The 16,759-nt window shown below is 49.1% G+C and overlaps 1 protein-coding gene across 8 annotated transcripts in view; it reads right to left on the bottom strand.

Moving 5' to 3' along the window:
- BIN3 (bridging integrator 3) overlaps positions 1-16,759 on the bottom strand; it is a 37,149-nt gene that overhangs the window by 9,014 nt on the left and 11,376 nt on the right. For 2 of the 8 annotated variants that reach the window (XM_080360384.1, XM_080360387.1), the window contains exons 3-6: positions 11,523-11,563; positions 10,881-10,942; positions 6,919-7,055; positions 6,281-6,321 (exon numbers count right to left, since the gene is read on the bottom strand). In XM_080360384.1, coding sequence (XP_080216510.1) covers positions 6,281-6,321; positions 6,919-7,055; positions 10,881-10,942; positions 11,523-11,563 — 281 coding nt within the window. Of the gene's footprint in view, positions 1-6,280; positions 6,322-6,918; positions 7,056-7,650; positions 8,249-8,535; positions 9,383-9,558; positions 10,087-10,880; positions 10,943-11,522; positions 11,564-16,759 lie in introns of those variants that run through there. The other 6 variants (XM_080360385.1, XM_080360386.1, XM_080360382.1 and 3 more) reach the window with 6 other exon arrangements.

The raw sequence follows: 16,759 nt of genomic DNA on the forward strand, positions 1-16,759 counted from the left end.
TTTGAAGAGGGAAAGCCAGAAACTGGCTCCCAGTTCCAATAAATCAAGTTATACTGGTGGGGACTGGGCTGGTGCTGGTTTGTATGAACTGGGACACGTTATGACTGGATATATTAAATTAACCTACACAAATTATAGGGTCATTTTGGGGGGGTCAAGGCCAGGATTCAGTTGCAAAAAAAATACGTGTCTAAAAGGTTTAATGATGATTTTTTTCACTTCTGAGAGGTGAGGAAATGTCTTCTTGCTCTCTTTAAATTATATATATATATATGTGTGTGTGTGTGTATATATGTGTACACACACATATATACACACACACACACGTATATATGTGTGTGTGTGTATATATATGTGTGTGTGTATATATATATATCTATGTACATATGTGTGTGTGTGTGTGTATATATATATATATATATATGTATATGTAATCAAGGCTGGGAGGGCACCTTAGCATAAAAAACCCCAACACCACAAATCCCACTTCACAGCTGTTAATTTGCTGTAGAAGTAGCCAGATGTTGGGTTAAAACAGAGGCATTTGGGTTCAAACAAAACCCACGGGTCTCTACAGCCCCTATTGAACTCTATTAAATTCAACATTTAAAAAAAATACATTAAAATCTCATTTTTTCAACCCCGCATTCGCTCTGGAAGGACCTGATGTGCCAGATCAATGGGTGCAAAAGCTTTTGCTCCTGAGATGTGAGTGTTTGCAAAGGACAAATAGGGGGAAAAAGGGGAAATATTCAAATTCAAGCATTTTTATTAAAGAATTTGAGTCCAAACTGGGCTGGTGACCCAGGGGTTTGTTCTCCCAATTCCGAGGAGCAAAAGCTCTTGTGTGCCCACCCTGTGATATTCTCCTTCTGCCCAACGCATTATCGCAATTAATTATTGTCACGGCACGAGGGACAACCTGCAAAAGTCATCAGGGACCTGCTGGATCAGACGCTACTGCCCCAACGTTGCTTTTTATGGACACGTCCGCACTCGGCCCCCCCGTTATATTTAAAATCCTGATGATTTGCCACCTCCAAGGCTGCGAAAATCCCTCAAAATTGCATTAAAAATGTGCCGCGGGAGGGCTGGGGACGTTGGGACGGGATGGTATCAAATCACGGATATTCTTTGCAGCTTGAGGTTGTGGCTTCTGCAGGAATTTATTATTAATTAAAGTAATAATAATTTAAAATAATAAAATTAATTAAAATTATTAATGAGTTAGCAAAATCCTCCCCCCCCGTGGTCACCAAAGTCACCTGGATGTGGCCATCGCCACCCACACATCCATCAGCGCTTGGAAACCGCTCGGCACGAAGATGCCTCAAAAACACTAAGTTGGTACCCAAAAGCAGCTTTTAAATGGCTTTATTTTCCTGATGAGCCTTTTCCCTTGCACACTCCAGCAATTCCAGGGTGCTCATGCATTAAAAGAGCCACGAGACACCCAAGAATTTACATCTTACAAACCCGCTACCGCAGGGGGAGAACGAATCGAACCCTTTAGCGGGCGAGAGCGCACAAGACGAGCAGCGACACAGTTTCCATTTACTTTGAAGTTAAACCTTGTTTTAAAGAGCAAAAAGCCTTGATTTCCTTTCCTTTATTCCATTTTTGTTCCTAGTACCAAGTCTCCCTGTGCCGACCGTGCATCGCTTGGTTTAATTTTCCCGCTGCCGGCTCTTGAAGTAATTACTGCCCAATAATTAACCCAGCAGCGCTGAAATACCCCCGAGTCCAGCAAGAAATGGTTTATTTCCCCACGTTAAAGCCCTGCTTGTGTTTCACCCATGCGTTCATAAATATAACCTCAAGTCAAACAAACTCCCGTAAAACACGGAGATAGAGGCTCCCGCCACCGCCAAGTTATTCTGATGAAATAAATCACTGCGTTTCCCACATCACCCCCAAATATCTTCCCAAGTATCTCCCGTGCGTTATTTCCAAGTGTTCCTCATGGAAATCCGGGCACAACGGCTGCCTACAAACCCCCCAAAAGCTCCAGCTGCCCACAAGAACATCCCAAGCTCTCTCTTACCCATCGCTTAATTACTTTTTAACACAAAGCCAACACTGACTTGAAGCAAATTTGATGCGTGTGGTGCTAAAAGCACAGGGCGCAGGTAAAACAGCGGCATTAGAGCCCCCGCCACCAAAGCAGCTTGTGGAATAAGCCGGCGTTGGGCCCTGTCACTTTTTAGGCAAGGCTGCTGAGCCGGGATTACAGGGCAGGCGGCTTAAGAGGAGCAGGTGAGGGGAGACACGCAGGGATAACTAAAGGAGAGGAGAGGGGGAACGTACCGGTGAGCTCTTCTTAGCATGACAGTTTAGCCTTGGGAAAGAGAATATCAATCACTCAATTCTCTGAATTATAAACCATGTTGCTGCTTCATCTCCACGTAATTAAAGGATGGGGCTGGAGTGACACGGCAGCAAAGCGCCACCAGGATTCCCACGGCTCCTTCGTTAGCTGGCCCGGTTAACGAGGCCGGTGCTAGAAAATTGAATATCTCTCTCTTTTTTCTGGATGGCTCCTATTTATGGGGATGCTCAGGGAAAGGACCTCCCAGCCCATCTTTGCTCCATCCCTCACCCTGCGGCTTCCTCCAGCTCTCGTTTTAATGTCAGCAATGCAAAGAGGTGCTGGGACTTAAGCACAGGGAAAAATAACGGTAAAACCTTTATTTCTCCCCATTTTTCTCAAGCATTCTTGTTGGCAGCCCCATGAGCTGGACTAGGCTGGTGTGCACGTGTGCACTTTGCATTATTTTAGGGATAACGAAAGCAAGAAGAAGCGGACGAGCTCTACGGCTGCGAAAAGGGACCAACAGAGATGTGGAGGATGAGATGGAAAAGCGGGATGAGAGGAGGAGGAAGGCACAAGGGCGGCGAGGCCGAAGCATCCCGGCTATGCCGGGGGATGCCGGCCATTCCTCAGCCCCGGCCCACATGTCCACCCACCAGGAAAGGGGGAAATTAAAGCCGGGCCTTCCGCGGAGCGCGAAAAGGAACAGAAATGAGGATGGCGGGAGGAAAAGCCCGAGCGGCGAGCTGGGGATTAGGCGGGAGGGGGCCCGGCAGCCATGTGGCTGGGGCTTTGCGGCAAAATCCTCATTAGGGGCTCGTTAAGGACATGAAAGCGGCTTTTCCCGTTTCCGGTTCCCGGCACCCCCGGGGCTGCTCGCGGTCGGTTATCGGGGGAGGAACGGCAGCTGGAGGGGTCACCCGAACGGGTGTGGGAGGAGGAAGAGGAGATGACGAAGAAGAAGACTAAGAAGAAGAAGATGGAGAAGAATATGGAGAAGAAGAATATGGAGAAGAAGAAAGATGAAGGAGAAAGGAGAAGGAGATGATGAAGAAGAGTAAGAAGATGGAGAAGAAGCAGGAGGAGAAGAGGAGAAAAAAGGAGAAAAGAAAGGAGAAAATGAGAAATTGAGAAAAGGAGAAAAGGAAGGAGAAAAGAAGGAAAGAAGGAAAGAAGAAAAGAAGGAAAGAAGAAAAGAAGGAAAGAAGGAAAGAAGGGAAGAAGGGAAGAAGGGAAGAAGGGAAGAAGGGAAGAAGAAAAGAAGAAAAGAAGAAAAGAAGAAAACAAGAAAACAAGAAAAGAAGAAAACAAGAAAACAAGAAAAGAAAAGAAGAAAACAAGAAAAGAAAAGAAAGGAGAAAAAGAGAAAAGGAGAAAAAGAGAAAAGGAGAAAAAGAGAAAAGGAGAAAAAGAGAAAAGGAGAAAAGGAAGGAGAAAAAATGAGATAAGAAAGGAGAAAAGAAGTAAAGGAGAAAAGGAGAAAAGGAGTAAAGGAAGAGAAGGAGGAGAAGATGAAGACTAAGAAGAAGAAAATGAAGAAGAAGGAGAAGAAGGAGAAGATTTTGAAGGAGAAGCCTAAGAAGATGGAGAAGAATAAGGAGAAGATGATGAAGAAGATGAAGTAGGAAAAATCTGTGTCCCGAAGAGAAGAGCAGATCCCTCCAGATCCTTCCTAGCGCCTGCAGCTCCCTGCCCACCCCATTGCGGAAATATGCGATATTCTCATCGCAGCCCTGCTCCTTCCCTGAGGTCACACCAGCCATTCCAGCCACGGGCTCAAGAAAAGCACATCCTGAATACCCCTCTGTCCCCAGCAGCAGAAACAATACAAGCCTCCACCCCCCTCTAAATCCACCACCGCTTTCTTCTGCATGGCTTAACAAATCCTCCAATATTTGTCTGAAACCTACTGTCCCTGGACAACTGAATGGAGATTTTACTGCACATGTGCCTCTGATTACAATATATTACCACTAATGATAATTGCCTGGATTATACTTATCTCTGTCTTTGGCTAATAAACTACAAAAGACCACCAGTGAAGATGTAATAAAGTGCAGCTGTTGGAGCAAAAAAAAGCACCTTTTTCTAGGTCAAAGCAAGTTTGGGAGAAGCTGGGAGGACTTTGCAAGGGGAGGCGATACCTAAAGTGGAAAGGAGAAGAGCTCCTCAAGGCAGCTTTCATTAATCTGGAACTTTCCTCCTCGAAACGTTGCTGGGGTTTATCTGCCAGCAGGACGAGGGGAGGTGAGAGCGCTGCGTTTCAATCCTGCATCTCATCAGCCTCAAAACGGACCCTTGGGCTATGGAGAAAACGTTCCTGACTGCACTCGTTGGCTGTGCACGTACCTACGCTCGCAAAAAGGCAGAGAAAGGGGGCAAAAAGGATGGTTTCTTGTTCGGCGTGGAGATGCAGCATGAGGCATAAGCTGTTTAAGTGGACGCAGGTGCCAAAGGGCAGGAAGGGGGGGGGAAATATACCGTATTTCCAGTGGAAATGTAGGAAGTTTGAGAGAATTGCCAGGGCTGGAAAGGGGCCAGGACACTGAAGTAAACACCCTGAAATTTAAGCAAGGACTGAACCGATAACGTTACACCCCACGAGGTGAAACATCCCAGTGTAACCGCACCGAGGAGGAACAAACCAACAGCAAAACTCCACTATTTCCCTGCGGCAGGACTATTAATAATATAACGTGATCTGGCACAGCTGCCTCAAACCCAAAATAAGAGGAAAACGGGTCTTTGCGCCTTCCGCACCATTTGCGCTATGGCAGCATCCAGAGCATCCCCAGCCAATGGCTGCGAAACGCAGAATAAAACGACGTGGAAAGGGCTTTATTGTTGGGAATTAATGGCCACATAGGCTGCCCGGGGTCTGAAACACAAGGCGAGGTTTGCAGGAAAAAGTATTATCTTTCATTTCGTCAACTAACAGAAGTTGGGGGAAAAAAACCACAAAACAACATTAAGATTTCAGAGCTGCAAACCCTTCTTCCAATTTTAACAGAATGCTGGAAGAAGAAGTTAATGTATCTTTCATGAGGACAATCTAGATAATAAGCGACACAATTCCACAGCACAAGCCCAAGTTTTCTTCTTTCTTCCCTTTTTTTCTTTAAATAATCAAGAATTTCTGGTCGTGGATAGACGACCAAGGTGAAACTTGAGTCACCAAACATCCCCCGGATAGAAAAGCGCTGTAAACTCATGCGCTAAGTGGTATAGGAGATTTTGCTTTCAGATTTGGGCAGAAACAACAACTTAAACTAAGAAAAAAAACCCACCCTGTGTCAAACCTAAACTCGAATTGTTATTCAGCAATTTGCAACACTTACTGTCATATTAAAGGCATTTTATTTTTATTTTCGCTCGCTTGCTCTGTTCCTGTAGCAAACCTCAGGATTTCAGAGGACGTTTGGAGGAGCGGCTGAAATGCGGAGGGAGCTGCGAACAGCGTTGGAAACGGTGCAGACAGAGGGGATTGCACCGGAAAACCTTTGCTAAGAGTATATTAAAAAGATTTATGCACTTCTTTTCTTATTTAGAAAACTTATAAAGGAAATAAACTTCTGTTTAAACGAGTAAAGTCTCCCCAACTTGCGCTGGAGCTTCCCCAGTTCATTTTTCTCCTTGGAGTAAAGTGTTAGTAGCAACCAACATATAAATGGAGAGATGTTGAACGCTTTAATGCACTCAGTATTACTCAATGTTCTTTAACACACAGGTAAACACATCTGGCAGGCTAAGGCACAATAAGGCCTCACCCTGGGCACAAAATAAGCATATGGACTCAGCTAAACCCCCTGTGCCCCAGTAAAGTGAGGACAATGCCATTTTGTCACAGGGATGTGCACTACTACCTCTTTACTAAGGGGTGATTCTAACCTCGTTTGATGATATGCATCCCTAAAGCACACGGTTATGACAAACACTCGATATGGCTCATAAGGCAACGCTGGTACTTACTTTTTCAAAGGCTCTATGACTGTCTTTTGGATCTGATTCACCTGTTGGAAGCGAAAGGGATGATTATATGTCAGGCTTGTTGAAAAAGCCTGTTTGCACAAGGGTACATGTTTGCACAGCGCTTGCCATAGGGTGATGTGGGCTTCTGAGCACAACCACAATGCCCTTTCACCGAAAAAGAGCAAATTTCTCCCACGGAGAGGCTGAGGGAGCTGGGGGGTTCAGCTGGAGAATAGGAGCTGAGGGGAGACCTTCTGATCTCTGAACTGCCTGAAAGGAGCTTGGAGCCAGGGGGGTCGGGCTCTGCTCCCCAGGAACAAGCGCCAGGAGCAGAGGAAACGGCCTCAAGTTGCGCCAGGGGAGGTTGAGGTTGGAAATTTGGGATCATTTCTTCCCCAAAGGGCTGTGGGGCATTGGAACAGGCTGCCCAGGGCAGTGCTGGAGTCACCATCCCTGGAGGGTTGGACAGACGGACATGAGGTTCTCAGGGACATGGGGTGGGTTATGGTTGGACTTGATGACCTTAAGGAGCTTTTCCAACCAAAATGATTCTATGAGCTGAAATCCTCAGCACGACCAGAGTCAGAAGAAGAAGACGAGCACGATTATTGAGAAAGTCGTAGCTTGGACATATTCACCTTCTCCTGGTTGAATGAGTCCATCCTCTTCATGGCCGTGTCGAAGGCTGTGACCATTTCCAGAAAGCTGGGCTCCTGCTCGCACAGCGGGTTGGACAGCAGGTCCGAGGAGATCTTAACGGCCGACTTGGACATGGCTGTAGGAGCATGGAAATAAAGGAAGGGAAAGGGAAGGGAAAGGGAGAGGATGATGTCTCAGGAGCTGCCTGTAGGCCAGACACACAACCCCCCATTGCCTGTGGACAAAAATCAGGGATTTCAGCCACCAAAAGCGGGTTTATAGCACAACTTCTCAGGAAAATATTCACTTGCGGTTGAGAGACATGGAAGGAAAGAGCCACCAATTCATTCAAATAAACACCCAGAGAACTGGGATTTATCTAAGTCTGAACCACTCTGGTGTGCAGCTTGTGATGTTGCCAGAAATATTCGCAGACTAACAAAAGCACCGTTCTCTTAAAAAACATGTAGATGGGGTTTTTTTCATATGCCTTTTCTCGACAGACTATTAAGTGTCACTCTCAGTCTCACTACAGCTCTTCCACAATGAGAAAAATCACAGTCCATTAAGCCTTTCAAATGGCTTTATAGAAATATAGATTTGAAGTGGGTTTAGCGCTGGAAAGGACCAGACTGACAGGACTGGAAGACGAGGTTTCTCTTTTACCCTCAAAACAGGCACTTCACAAGCAGCACAGACACAAGCCGGACAAGCACCTTCCCCCAATGAACCTAAACCTTCTGTCCATGGAGAAAGACCCCACAATTCAGGGGGGAACACAAAGGTTGAAGCCTCTGCAGACCCCGAAACTGTCACCAGGAACACCAGGATATGCTCTGAGATGCTCCAGTTCCCGTCTCGCTGAGCACTTTTGCTTGTTTTCCATCAGACACGTCTCTTCCTATCCACAGTTGGGCTTCAAAGGGAAAATTAAATCCCCATGACAGGACCACTACAAAGGAGCAAGAAAATAGCTAAGGTACAGAATGGAAAAAAAAAACATGAATAAAAAGGCAAGAATCTATATAAACGGGAATGAAGAAGAATTTTCGTCAGCACTGTTGCTGGAAGTTATTCCAGTTTAAGATCAGAAAGCCAGATGCTTGAGCCATGCTGCAGAGCTTTGGATAGACTCCTACTGCACTCCCTCAGATATTAAAAGTTAAAGTCATCCGAATAATGGGGCTTAAGATCATAAATCAAGGGGTTAAACATTCTGATTTAAAGGTTACACACAATTATACAGAGAGCTCAGAAGCGGAATAGCTGGGAAGCTCAAGGCAGAACAAGACACTAACTACGGAATAACAAAGCTACCGTATCCGTCTATTATCCAAACATGAAAGGTTTAGGCGTTTAAACCTTTAAACAGATGGGATATAATCCATATGTGTGACCACATCTGAGGAAGGATTTGTGCCAAAATGGGATGGAGTTAAGGGCAGCAGAACTCCTTCAGCTGGAGGAAAAATGAGTTTCCCTTAAGAAGAGAGGGTTGGAAGTGCTGTGCAGCGAGGGGAGCGGCGGGGTCAGGTCCAGAGGCCACAAACCGGGGGTTTTCAGGCACATTCGGCAAGATTTTGAGACAGGGACTTCCCCTGCATCACTGACCTTACCTGTATGGCTCTGAAAAGGAAACTGTGGCAGGTTCCGTGGTTCCCGAGGCACTTTGCAGAGCCCAGGACATGCTGCGTTGGAGAGGAAAGGGAGAGGATCGCCAGCCCCTCAGGGTGGGCTTCACGGGGTCTGTACCGCACTTTGCTCATAAAACACGCGGGATGAGACTCCAAAACACAAGTGGGATGCGACTCCAATCAAAGGAGGTGACTTCACAGCGTCACTGCTGGTTTACATCATGATAAATGCGGTGGAGAACAGGCAGGCACACTCTAGAGAGCAAAACCGAGGCATGGGGATGGAGGAGGTCACCTGCATCAAAGCAGCAGCTTTTGTCTCCAATTAAAGAACATCCCCCTGCTCCTTAAGATCATATTTTGTTTGAAAAGAGGGGGGGAAAGGTGTCAGTGATCTCTAGCCACAGCACAGAGCGCTGCTAATAACCCGTGACCTGCTCCCCGCCACGCTGAGCCTGCAGGAACATTTTCCGGGAGGAATCGGTCTCATTCTAAGCTGAATCTTTTTTTGGCAGAAGGTGGAGACTCAAGCCACCAGGTCCAGTCTGCTAGGGAGGGTTTGCAGGCAGTGAATAATCAACCCCCAAGGCACAGAGGTACAGTGGAAGAAATAAGAGGCTCGGGAGATGCTCGGGAGGACACAATGATGCCGATATACGGCCATACGCGTCGGATATGGCGGCTGAAAAATCACAATCTCCTCTTGAGAATGGGCGCTGCCAGGTGAAGGAAACAGTCCTCAGCGCTTGGTCACGTCGATCTCCTTCTCCTTCAGCCGTCCCTCACCACACCACATTCAAAATCTTCCCTTACACTCATGATTTCATGCCTTTAAATGAGAAATCAGATCTCGCTGGATCTGGCCAAGGCTCATTTGTGACTCTGCCATGTAGCAGAACGGAAAAAGAAAGTCCTCCCACAGCTCCTCTGGGACTTGAAATGCTCCATATAAACAACGCCCACTGCAAGGGAGGGGAGGGGAATCCTTAACGAGGAAAAACTTACCACGGATCCCTAACAATGACCAAAGTCCCCAGAAAGAGCCGTTTTCACTCTGGAAAGGAGTCCTGGCAGCGCCGGTTGCTGGTGCCTTTCCCACCGCCCTCCCTGTGCACGCACTGGGAAGTGTAGGAGAACGTGGGATGTGTTCATACGCCGGGCGATATCGGAGTGCGCAGACACACAGGTGAAAACCTGCAGCATGGGAAGCCCCAAATTCACCAGCCAAAGCACCCGCTGGGGCTCCTTCCCACCCCCTCGCGAACCGAACTCCCAGCAGACGATGTTGGACCAGTCCAGCCCACACCTGTTTGCGCTGGTGCATCTGCCTTGGCTGCCGAGCTGCGGGGGCCCCGCTGCAAACCAGGAGGGCTCCAAACCGCACGCCGAGAAAAGCCATCTGGGTATAAAACAGCTCCCGGCTGCATCTTTCCATAACGGCACCCCCAAAATCAACCTCTCTCCATCTTCTCCTCCCTCCTATCTTCCTTCAAACCTGCGCCGTGTGGTGTGGTCACACCGCTTTCCTACTGGAGAATCACAGAATGTCCTGCGCTGGAAGGGACACACAAGGATGACCACAACCCTGTTCCTGCACGGGACAACCCCGAAATTCAAATTGTCCAATTGCTTCTTGAATATTGTCAGGGTTAGGGCTGGAACTACCTCCCTGGGGAGCCTGTTTCAGTGCTCCACTGACCTCTGGCTGAAGAACCTTTTCCCAATGTCCAACCTGAACCTGCGCTGGCACATCTGCCACCAGGGAGTCACCATCCCTGGCGAGGCTGAACAGACGGAGATGAGGTTCTGAGTGCCAGGGGTGGGGGAACGGGTGGACTCCATGATCTTGAGGGCCTCTTGAACCAAAATTATTCTATGATTCCATCTTCCTGCCATTCCCTTGGGTCCTATCACTAGTCGCTAAAGAGATGAGCGTCTGTCCCTCCTCCTCCCCTTATGAGGACCTGCAGACCACAATAAGGTCTCCCCTTAGTCCCCTCTTATCCAGGCTGAACACACTGGAATAATTACCCCTATTTTTTGGTTGTGGAAACCGAGGCAAAGAAAAGAAGCGGCTCGTCCAAGGCCACCCAGCAAGGCGCAGCTCCAGAGACAGGGACTGAGCCCATAACATACTTGCTGTTCCCTCGGCTGAGATGCGGCTCGGCAGCCCTCGTGCAGATGGCCTTGTAACTAAGCAAACTGAGTGGGACTGAGAGCGAGATTTGTTTTCCAGACTTGTCACAGATTACTCATGTGATCTCGAGAAAAGTCACTTCGTCTCTCTGTGGCCAAGTTCACAGTCTATGTATCCTACAGTCACATACCCAAGTCTGCATCTGTGCTTTTCTTCATATCCTTCTGAAGTTTTTTGGTCTGATCTTCCAATCTGAAAGATGGGAGAACAAGGCAAAGTCTGAATCTTGGAAAGAAACAAACCGAAGTGTATCATACGTGCAACAAATCATTTACGGGCTGAATATGCTGGCTTCTGTTGTGAGTTAAAAATACCCAGGCAAGGCTCTGCGAAAGTTCAGTGCTGCCCAACCTTTTCTGGTTGTTTTCAGATGGTTTTCAACCTTTTTTCTTATTCAAAGTCACACATTTTTTTAAGTCTTACCAGAAATGGCAGAGCCAAATGCTTCCAGGTGATAAGTGTGAGCTTATGTGACACAGGCAGTACAGTAAAACCAGTATTTGTCCTCAGAGGTGTTGAGCTGGCACTTTCTGGCAATTTTACACTTCTTACTTCAGAGCTGCCGCAATCTGCAAAGCTCAACCCTACCGCAAATACTTCTTAGGCCACCTCTGAACACCCAGAGAAACTCTGAAGAATTAGAAATTACAGGGCAGCGAGTGATTTGCTGGGAAGAGCACAACTGGCTGACATTTCCCGGGAAGATGCGATGAGAGGGCACAAGACAGAACTATGTAGCTGTTCCTGTTTGACCGGTGTGGTTGATACTCACTGCTGGAGCTTTCCATATTCCCTCTCAAAGTCTCTCTCCACCTGCGGAAAGAAGAGATGGAAATCAGCTCAAAGCCACCGCAGCAGAGCCCAGAGCGGCAACTACCTGTGGGAAGCGCTGCAGCTGCAACGGGAGTTACGCTTCAAAATAGATGAAGTTTTGTCCTCCTGTATCCACATTATTTGCCCCCTCGATACTCTATTCCTGCAACAGTTCCCTCCGATGAAACGTTTCATCTGGAGCGCTGGTCCAAGCAGCTTGAGCTCAGGAACAGCCTTCTCCCGATGCTACATCAATGACTGCTCCCTCCTACTTGCTATCTGGCAGCAGATCTCCAGCGATACGAGATATTTTAAGGAATTTTCCTTCCATGCTGACTGTTTTAACACACACTCAAACATTCATTCCACACCTCGCCGACCAAATAAGCAAATGGATTTCAATTGACCAGCCAAGAGTAAATACATGCGCTTTTGTTGTCATGGGATCAAAACTGGGTTCGTTTGTGTTGTCAAGCTATTAAGGAAATGCTAATATTGCGAGCAGCCAGGACTAGAAGGATCCAAAGGTTTGTTCCAAATCTTCACGCTGTCCTCGGGATTTCACAAACCCAGGCTCGATGCAACACCATCATATGAAACCAGAACGCTTAAAAAGGGACATTTGCTTTTCAATCAAAACTGCTATTAAAAGAGCAGTATTTTAAGACGGAGCGCAGGAATATCGGTTTTCTCGAAACCTCCGTTTCTAAATATCTTTTTCGTCTGCGCTTTCGGATCCACTTGAACTCCAGAGCGATACGAGCAGCCCGATGTGAAGGGAGGCGGTGAGCGGCGATCCTGGCCAGCTGTCCGCACCATCAGCTCCCACCATCCGGGGGATGCGTCCTGGCGCTCCCCACCGTGTAAAAACCCCCCCCTCTGCCGAGCTCCAGCTCCCTTTGGTGCTGCTAAAAATGGTCTCGCTGGGGAACAGGCACGGAGCAGCGCGGGGGCAGCTCACACGCTCCTGCCCGCTTGGCGGTTCTGCAGAAATCCGCAGCAGCTGGTGCCGGGGGGTCAGGGAACCAGTACATAGGGGAACAGAAAAACAGAGAAACAAATCACCCTCGATTTTCTATGGCTGTTCCGGCTGCTAAAATAACCAGGGAGTATTGCGCTCTATTTATACGCCTTATGTGTGAATTGTTTTGGTTGCAAAGCGGAGAGGGTCGGGCAGAACTCAAGAAATATGCGCTTTGAAGGGGGGTGATGTCCTGGCCCTGGCGCGGAGCTCCAACCCTCTTCGTGTTCTCTTGTGTCTCCTCCAAAAAACAGAGGGTTTGGCTATGAAATTAAAGATTCACAGTGTGCACCCCTTCTTTGTGCACAATGAGTGGAGACAAACGCCTAATGGATACGAACGAGGCAAAACGTCCCCACTCTGTGACCCCCCGGGTGATGTGAACCCCCCAAAACACCCTTCACGGTTTGCCCTGGCGCTTTCTCCATACGACGGAGGTGAATCTGCTTCAGCTGCCCGGCCTGACTCACGTCTCCAGCGCCATCCATGCAGAGACAGCTGCCCAAGGATTGCTCTTATTTTTCACGCCCACAGTAGCAACTGGCTCCCAGTCATCGCCGCTCTCGTTTGCGTCGCGGGAGCCCAGATATGTAACAGAAAAACCCGCTCTCACGTGCTCCCGCCGTGTAGATTCGCAGGCGGCAGCGACCCGCGGATCGGAGGAGAAGCTGCGAGCAAAGCGAGCACGTTTTGCAGAGCACACAGTAATTCCCGCTCCCAGTCGCGATCGTCAACGGCCACGCGTCCCCAACACTCACGGCAAAAGGCTACGGATAGGATTATCACGTTAAGGGTAACGAGAACAAGAAGTACAGGCAAGGAAATTACAATATCCTGGAGGGCAGTTTCCGTGATATTAAAATAATCCCACTTCTGTGCAGCTTCTCTCTGAAAACTCAGAAATCAAAACGTGTTTCTGTAGTGAACGCTTTTTCTTCTGGGCATACGGGCTCGTTAATGCGAGATCGCTCGGCTCTGGGGTTTTATTTAAATCTACATGGAGAACGATGAGTTCTCAAAACCATTGAAATAAAGGACATTTTCCTTTTTCACCCGGTTATTTCTGTTTGCAAACACCGGGCCTTCCACCCCTGATAACACCCCTCCCGCTTTAAGGGCAATGTCATAATCGACACCATGGTTACAAGGCAACGAAGAAAGACCAAAGCCAACACTACAAAGAGATGGAAATAAGGGACTGTGATGAACCTTCTTATTCCCTTGAGGTTCATTTCTTTTCCTGGAGGAGGACTAGCTGATTTCTACACGTTCCAGTGGTCTCAGTCTCTTTGTGGGTCTTGGGAAAAAGGGAAGCAAATTCTTCCTCCTCCTTCCTCATCATAAAATTAGGCCAAGAATTCTGCTATAACCTGGAACTTCTGCCACGCCATCAAGCAAGATTTGTGCGAGTAACATGGGGGAATATTTGCTTTGTGTGCAAGACCAACGCAGCAGAGTGCGAGTGTCTCTGGGACTCCATGGAGCATCCAGCAAGCTCCCCAAACCCTCATCTAGCAAGAAAGCTTTCAAAACAGCCCGCTCAGGGAAAAAGGATGTACCTCCAAACCGCACACACTGATAAGTCCCGCTGAAGATTGAAGGAAGAGAGCGAAAATGAGTGTACTTATTTAACTGGTATCGCTTGATTTCGTCCCGGCGAACGTTTTGCTTGGATATTTGGGGATTTCCAGGCGGGCGGTGGAGCCCGGCGGAAAGGCTGCAGTGGAATCCTGCTGCTCGCGGGGCTCCCCCGGGAAGGCAGAGCTGCGGGGATGACTCAAGGCGGGAGGTTTGGCAGGGTCTGCGCTCCCGGCCGAGCTGACTCACCCGAGGTTAAGCCAGCGAGGAGGAGGAAGGCGAATCGTCTGAGTCAGCCCAGGGAGGGAGAAGGAAGGGGGAAAACATGGGGGATGTGAAGGGGCTCTGCTGGGTTGCCCCATCCCAAGAGAGGGCTGATTTCCACGGCTCTGTGCCCCGTGGGGATGCGCGGCTGGTTCTTCTCAACAACCTGCCGGTTTGGATAACCCGAGCCCCGGTGAGGAGCGGGGAACAAGCCCCGGGTGACGCAGGTGAACTTCAGTGAGCTCGGAAAACAAGCGCAGTGCTGGTTCCAGCGTAACCTCTGCTCGGGCCCTGGGGGAGAACATCTCTGCCATAAGAGGCTTCATCGCTGCGGCGGCTTCAAGCAATAAACATTCTGCAAGAGAGATATAATTCTAACAGGTTTAAGTCCTATCACTGGGCATTAGTTTAATTGGGCTGTGTTGCTGTGTCCTCTGCAGGTCCCTTCTGTTCGGCAGATCCTCCCACCGAGCCCGGTGACAGCTGCTCTTTTCAGGGGAGAGGAGGGGAGAGATTACGCTGTCTGGAATTGGATTTGCCCAGGTTAAGGTGGAAACAAAGCAGAGGCATGTCTGGGGGGCGGGAGATCACTTCAGTTCACCAGCCGATTATTTTTCTATGGGGGTTTTTCCTTCTACCTGAAGAGCTAAACCGCGGCTGACACCATGCCCTTCTTCAAAGGATCAGAAGCGAGTGGGCATGGGGAGTCATGACTAATTCCCTCAGCAGCCTAAGCAAATTGCTTTTCAGTACTACTGCCGGCCTAGATTTGACACCAACCTCAGCATCGTTTCATCAAGAAGAGCGAAAAAAAAGGCTCGCCAGCGAGCCAAGCCTCTCTCGGCAAAGCGATTCTCCCCTCCCCTGCGCTCGAGTTACGGAGAGTCAAAGAAGTTAGATCCTAACAAATGCTTTATTGATTTTCTTGCTCCCCTCTCCTCCTCTTTTGTGGTCCAATCTCTGCGAGTGGGAGAACCTCTACCCACAACCACTTCCCCTCTGCGGGGCTGGGGCCGCAGCCCTGGAGCTGCCACACCTTCCCACTTCCTGCAGCGGCTCCAGAGGCCAACATCTGGAACACCCCACACCTCCCCGGCGACCGCGGGTCCCCAGGCCCGCACAGCTGGAGCGTCTCAGCCTGCGATGGAGAGGACCGGAGCTACAAAGCAGCCCCGGCGCTGAACCCCGGGGGGATCGGTGGTTTCCTGCCGTTTTGTTCTTCTTTGAAGAGCTGTGACTTTACACTTGCTGTGGGGTTGCGGAGCTTTGGGCTTCCTGTTTCCTGCTCTCCACGGATCTGTTGCATGGGAAGTATCGTCGTTGTCAACACATGGCGAGTGGAAGCCGTTTAAAAATCAGCATCTGACTTTGAGCTACCGAGTTGTTGACATAAGAACTTGTTGTTCTTCTTGAGGAAGAGGAGGAAGAGGAGGAAGAGGAGGAAGGAAGGAAGGAGGGAAGGAAGGGAGGGACGGAGGGAGGGAGGGAGGGAGGGAGGGAGGGAGGGAGGGAGGGAAGGAAGGAAGGAAGGAAGGAAGGAAGGAAGGAAGGAAGGAAGGAAGGAAGGAAGGGAAAGAAGGGAAGGAAGAAAGGGAAGGAAGGGAAGGAAGAAAGGGAAGGAAGGGAAGGAAGGAAGGGAAGGAAGAAGAAAGGGAAGGAAGAAGAAAGGGAAGGAAGAAGAAGAGGGAAGGGAAGGAGGGAAGGGAGGGAAGGGAGGGAAGGGAAGGAAGGGAAGGAAGGGAAGGAAGGGAAGGAAGGGAAGGAAGGGAAGGAAGGGAAGGAAGGGAGGAAGGGAGGAAGGGAGGAAGGGAGGAAGGGAGGAAGGGAGGAAGGAAGGAAGGAAGGAAGGAAGGAAGGAAGGAAGGAAGGAAGGAAGGAAGGAAAGGAAGGCCTGGAAGCACTTGCGCTGCTGAATGAACCTCTGCCTACTGGATATTCTGAGCTGTTCTATTTAATACACACATATATATACAAAAGCAATGCCTGCCAACTGCCCCAGCAGCTCTCAAGGTGCAACCGTTCATCTGCACCGAGTCCAAGCTCCTGACACAGCTCTGGGATGGCTGATTTCACGGCACGGGGGAGACGAGGTCTCCCAGACAAACCTCTCGCACCAGCAAACGCAGCAGGAGCGGACGGGAATCAGCAAGCGCTGGCAAGAGAAAAAGAGTACAGTCGACTCGGATGTGAGAACGGGTGGGATGGAGACGGCCAAGAAAGGCGGCCAAGACACCCGGAGCTGCAGAGCGGTTGGTTCGTGCAACCGCCTGGAAGGACACGGGTGTTGGAAACACCGGAAAGAGGCCGAGAGGCACAATCTCGTGGAGCGAGGC

Source organism: Nesoenas mayeri (genome assembly GCF_963082525.1).
Source record: "Nesoenas mayeri genome assembly, chromosome: 27".
NCBI classification, from domain to species: domain Eukaryota; kingdom Metazoa; phylum Chordata; class Aves; order Columbiformes; family Columbidae; genus Nesoenas; species Nesoenas mayeri.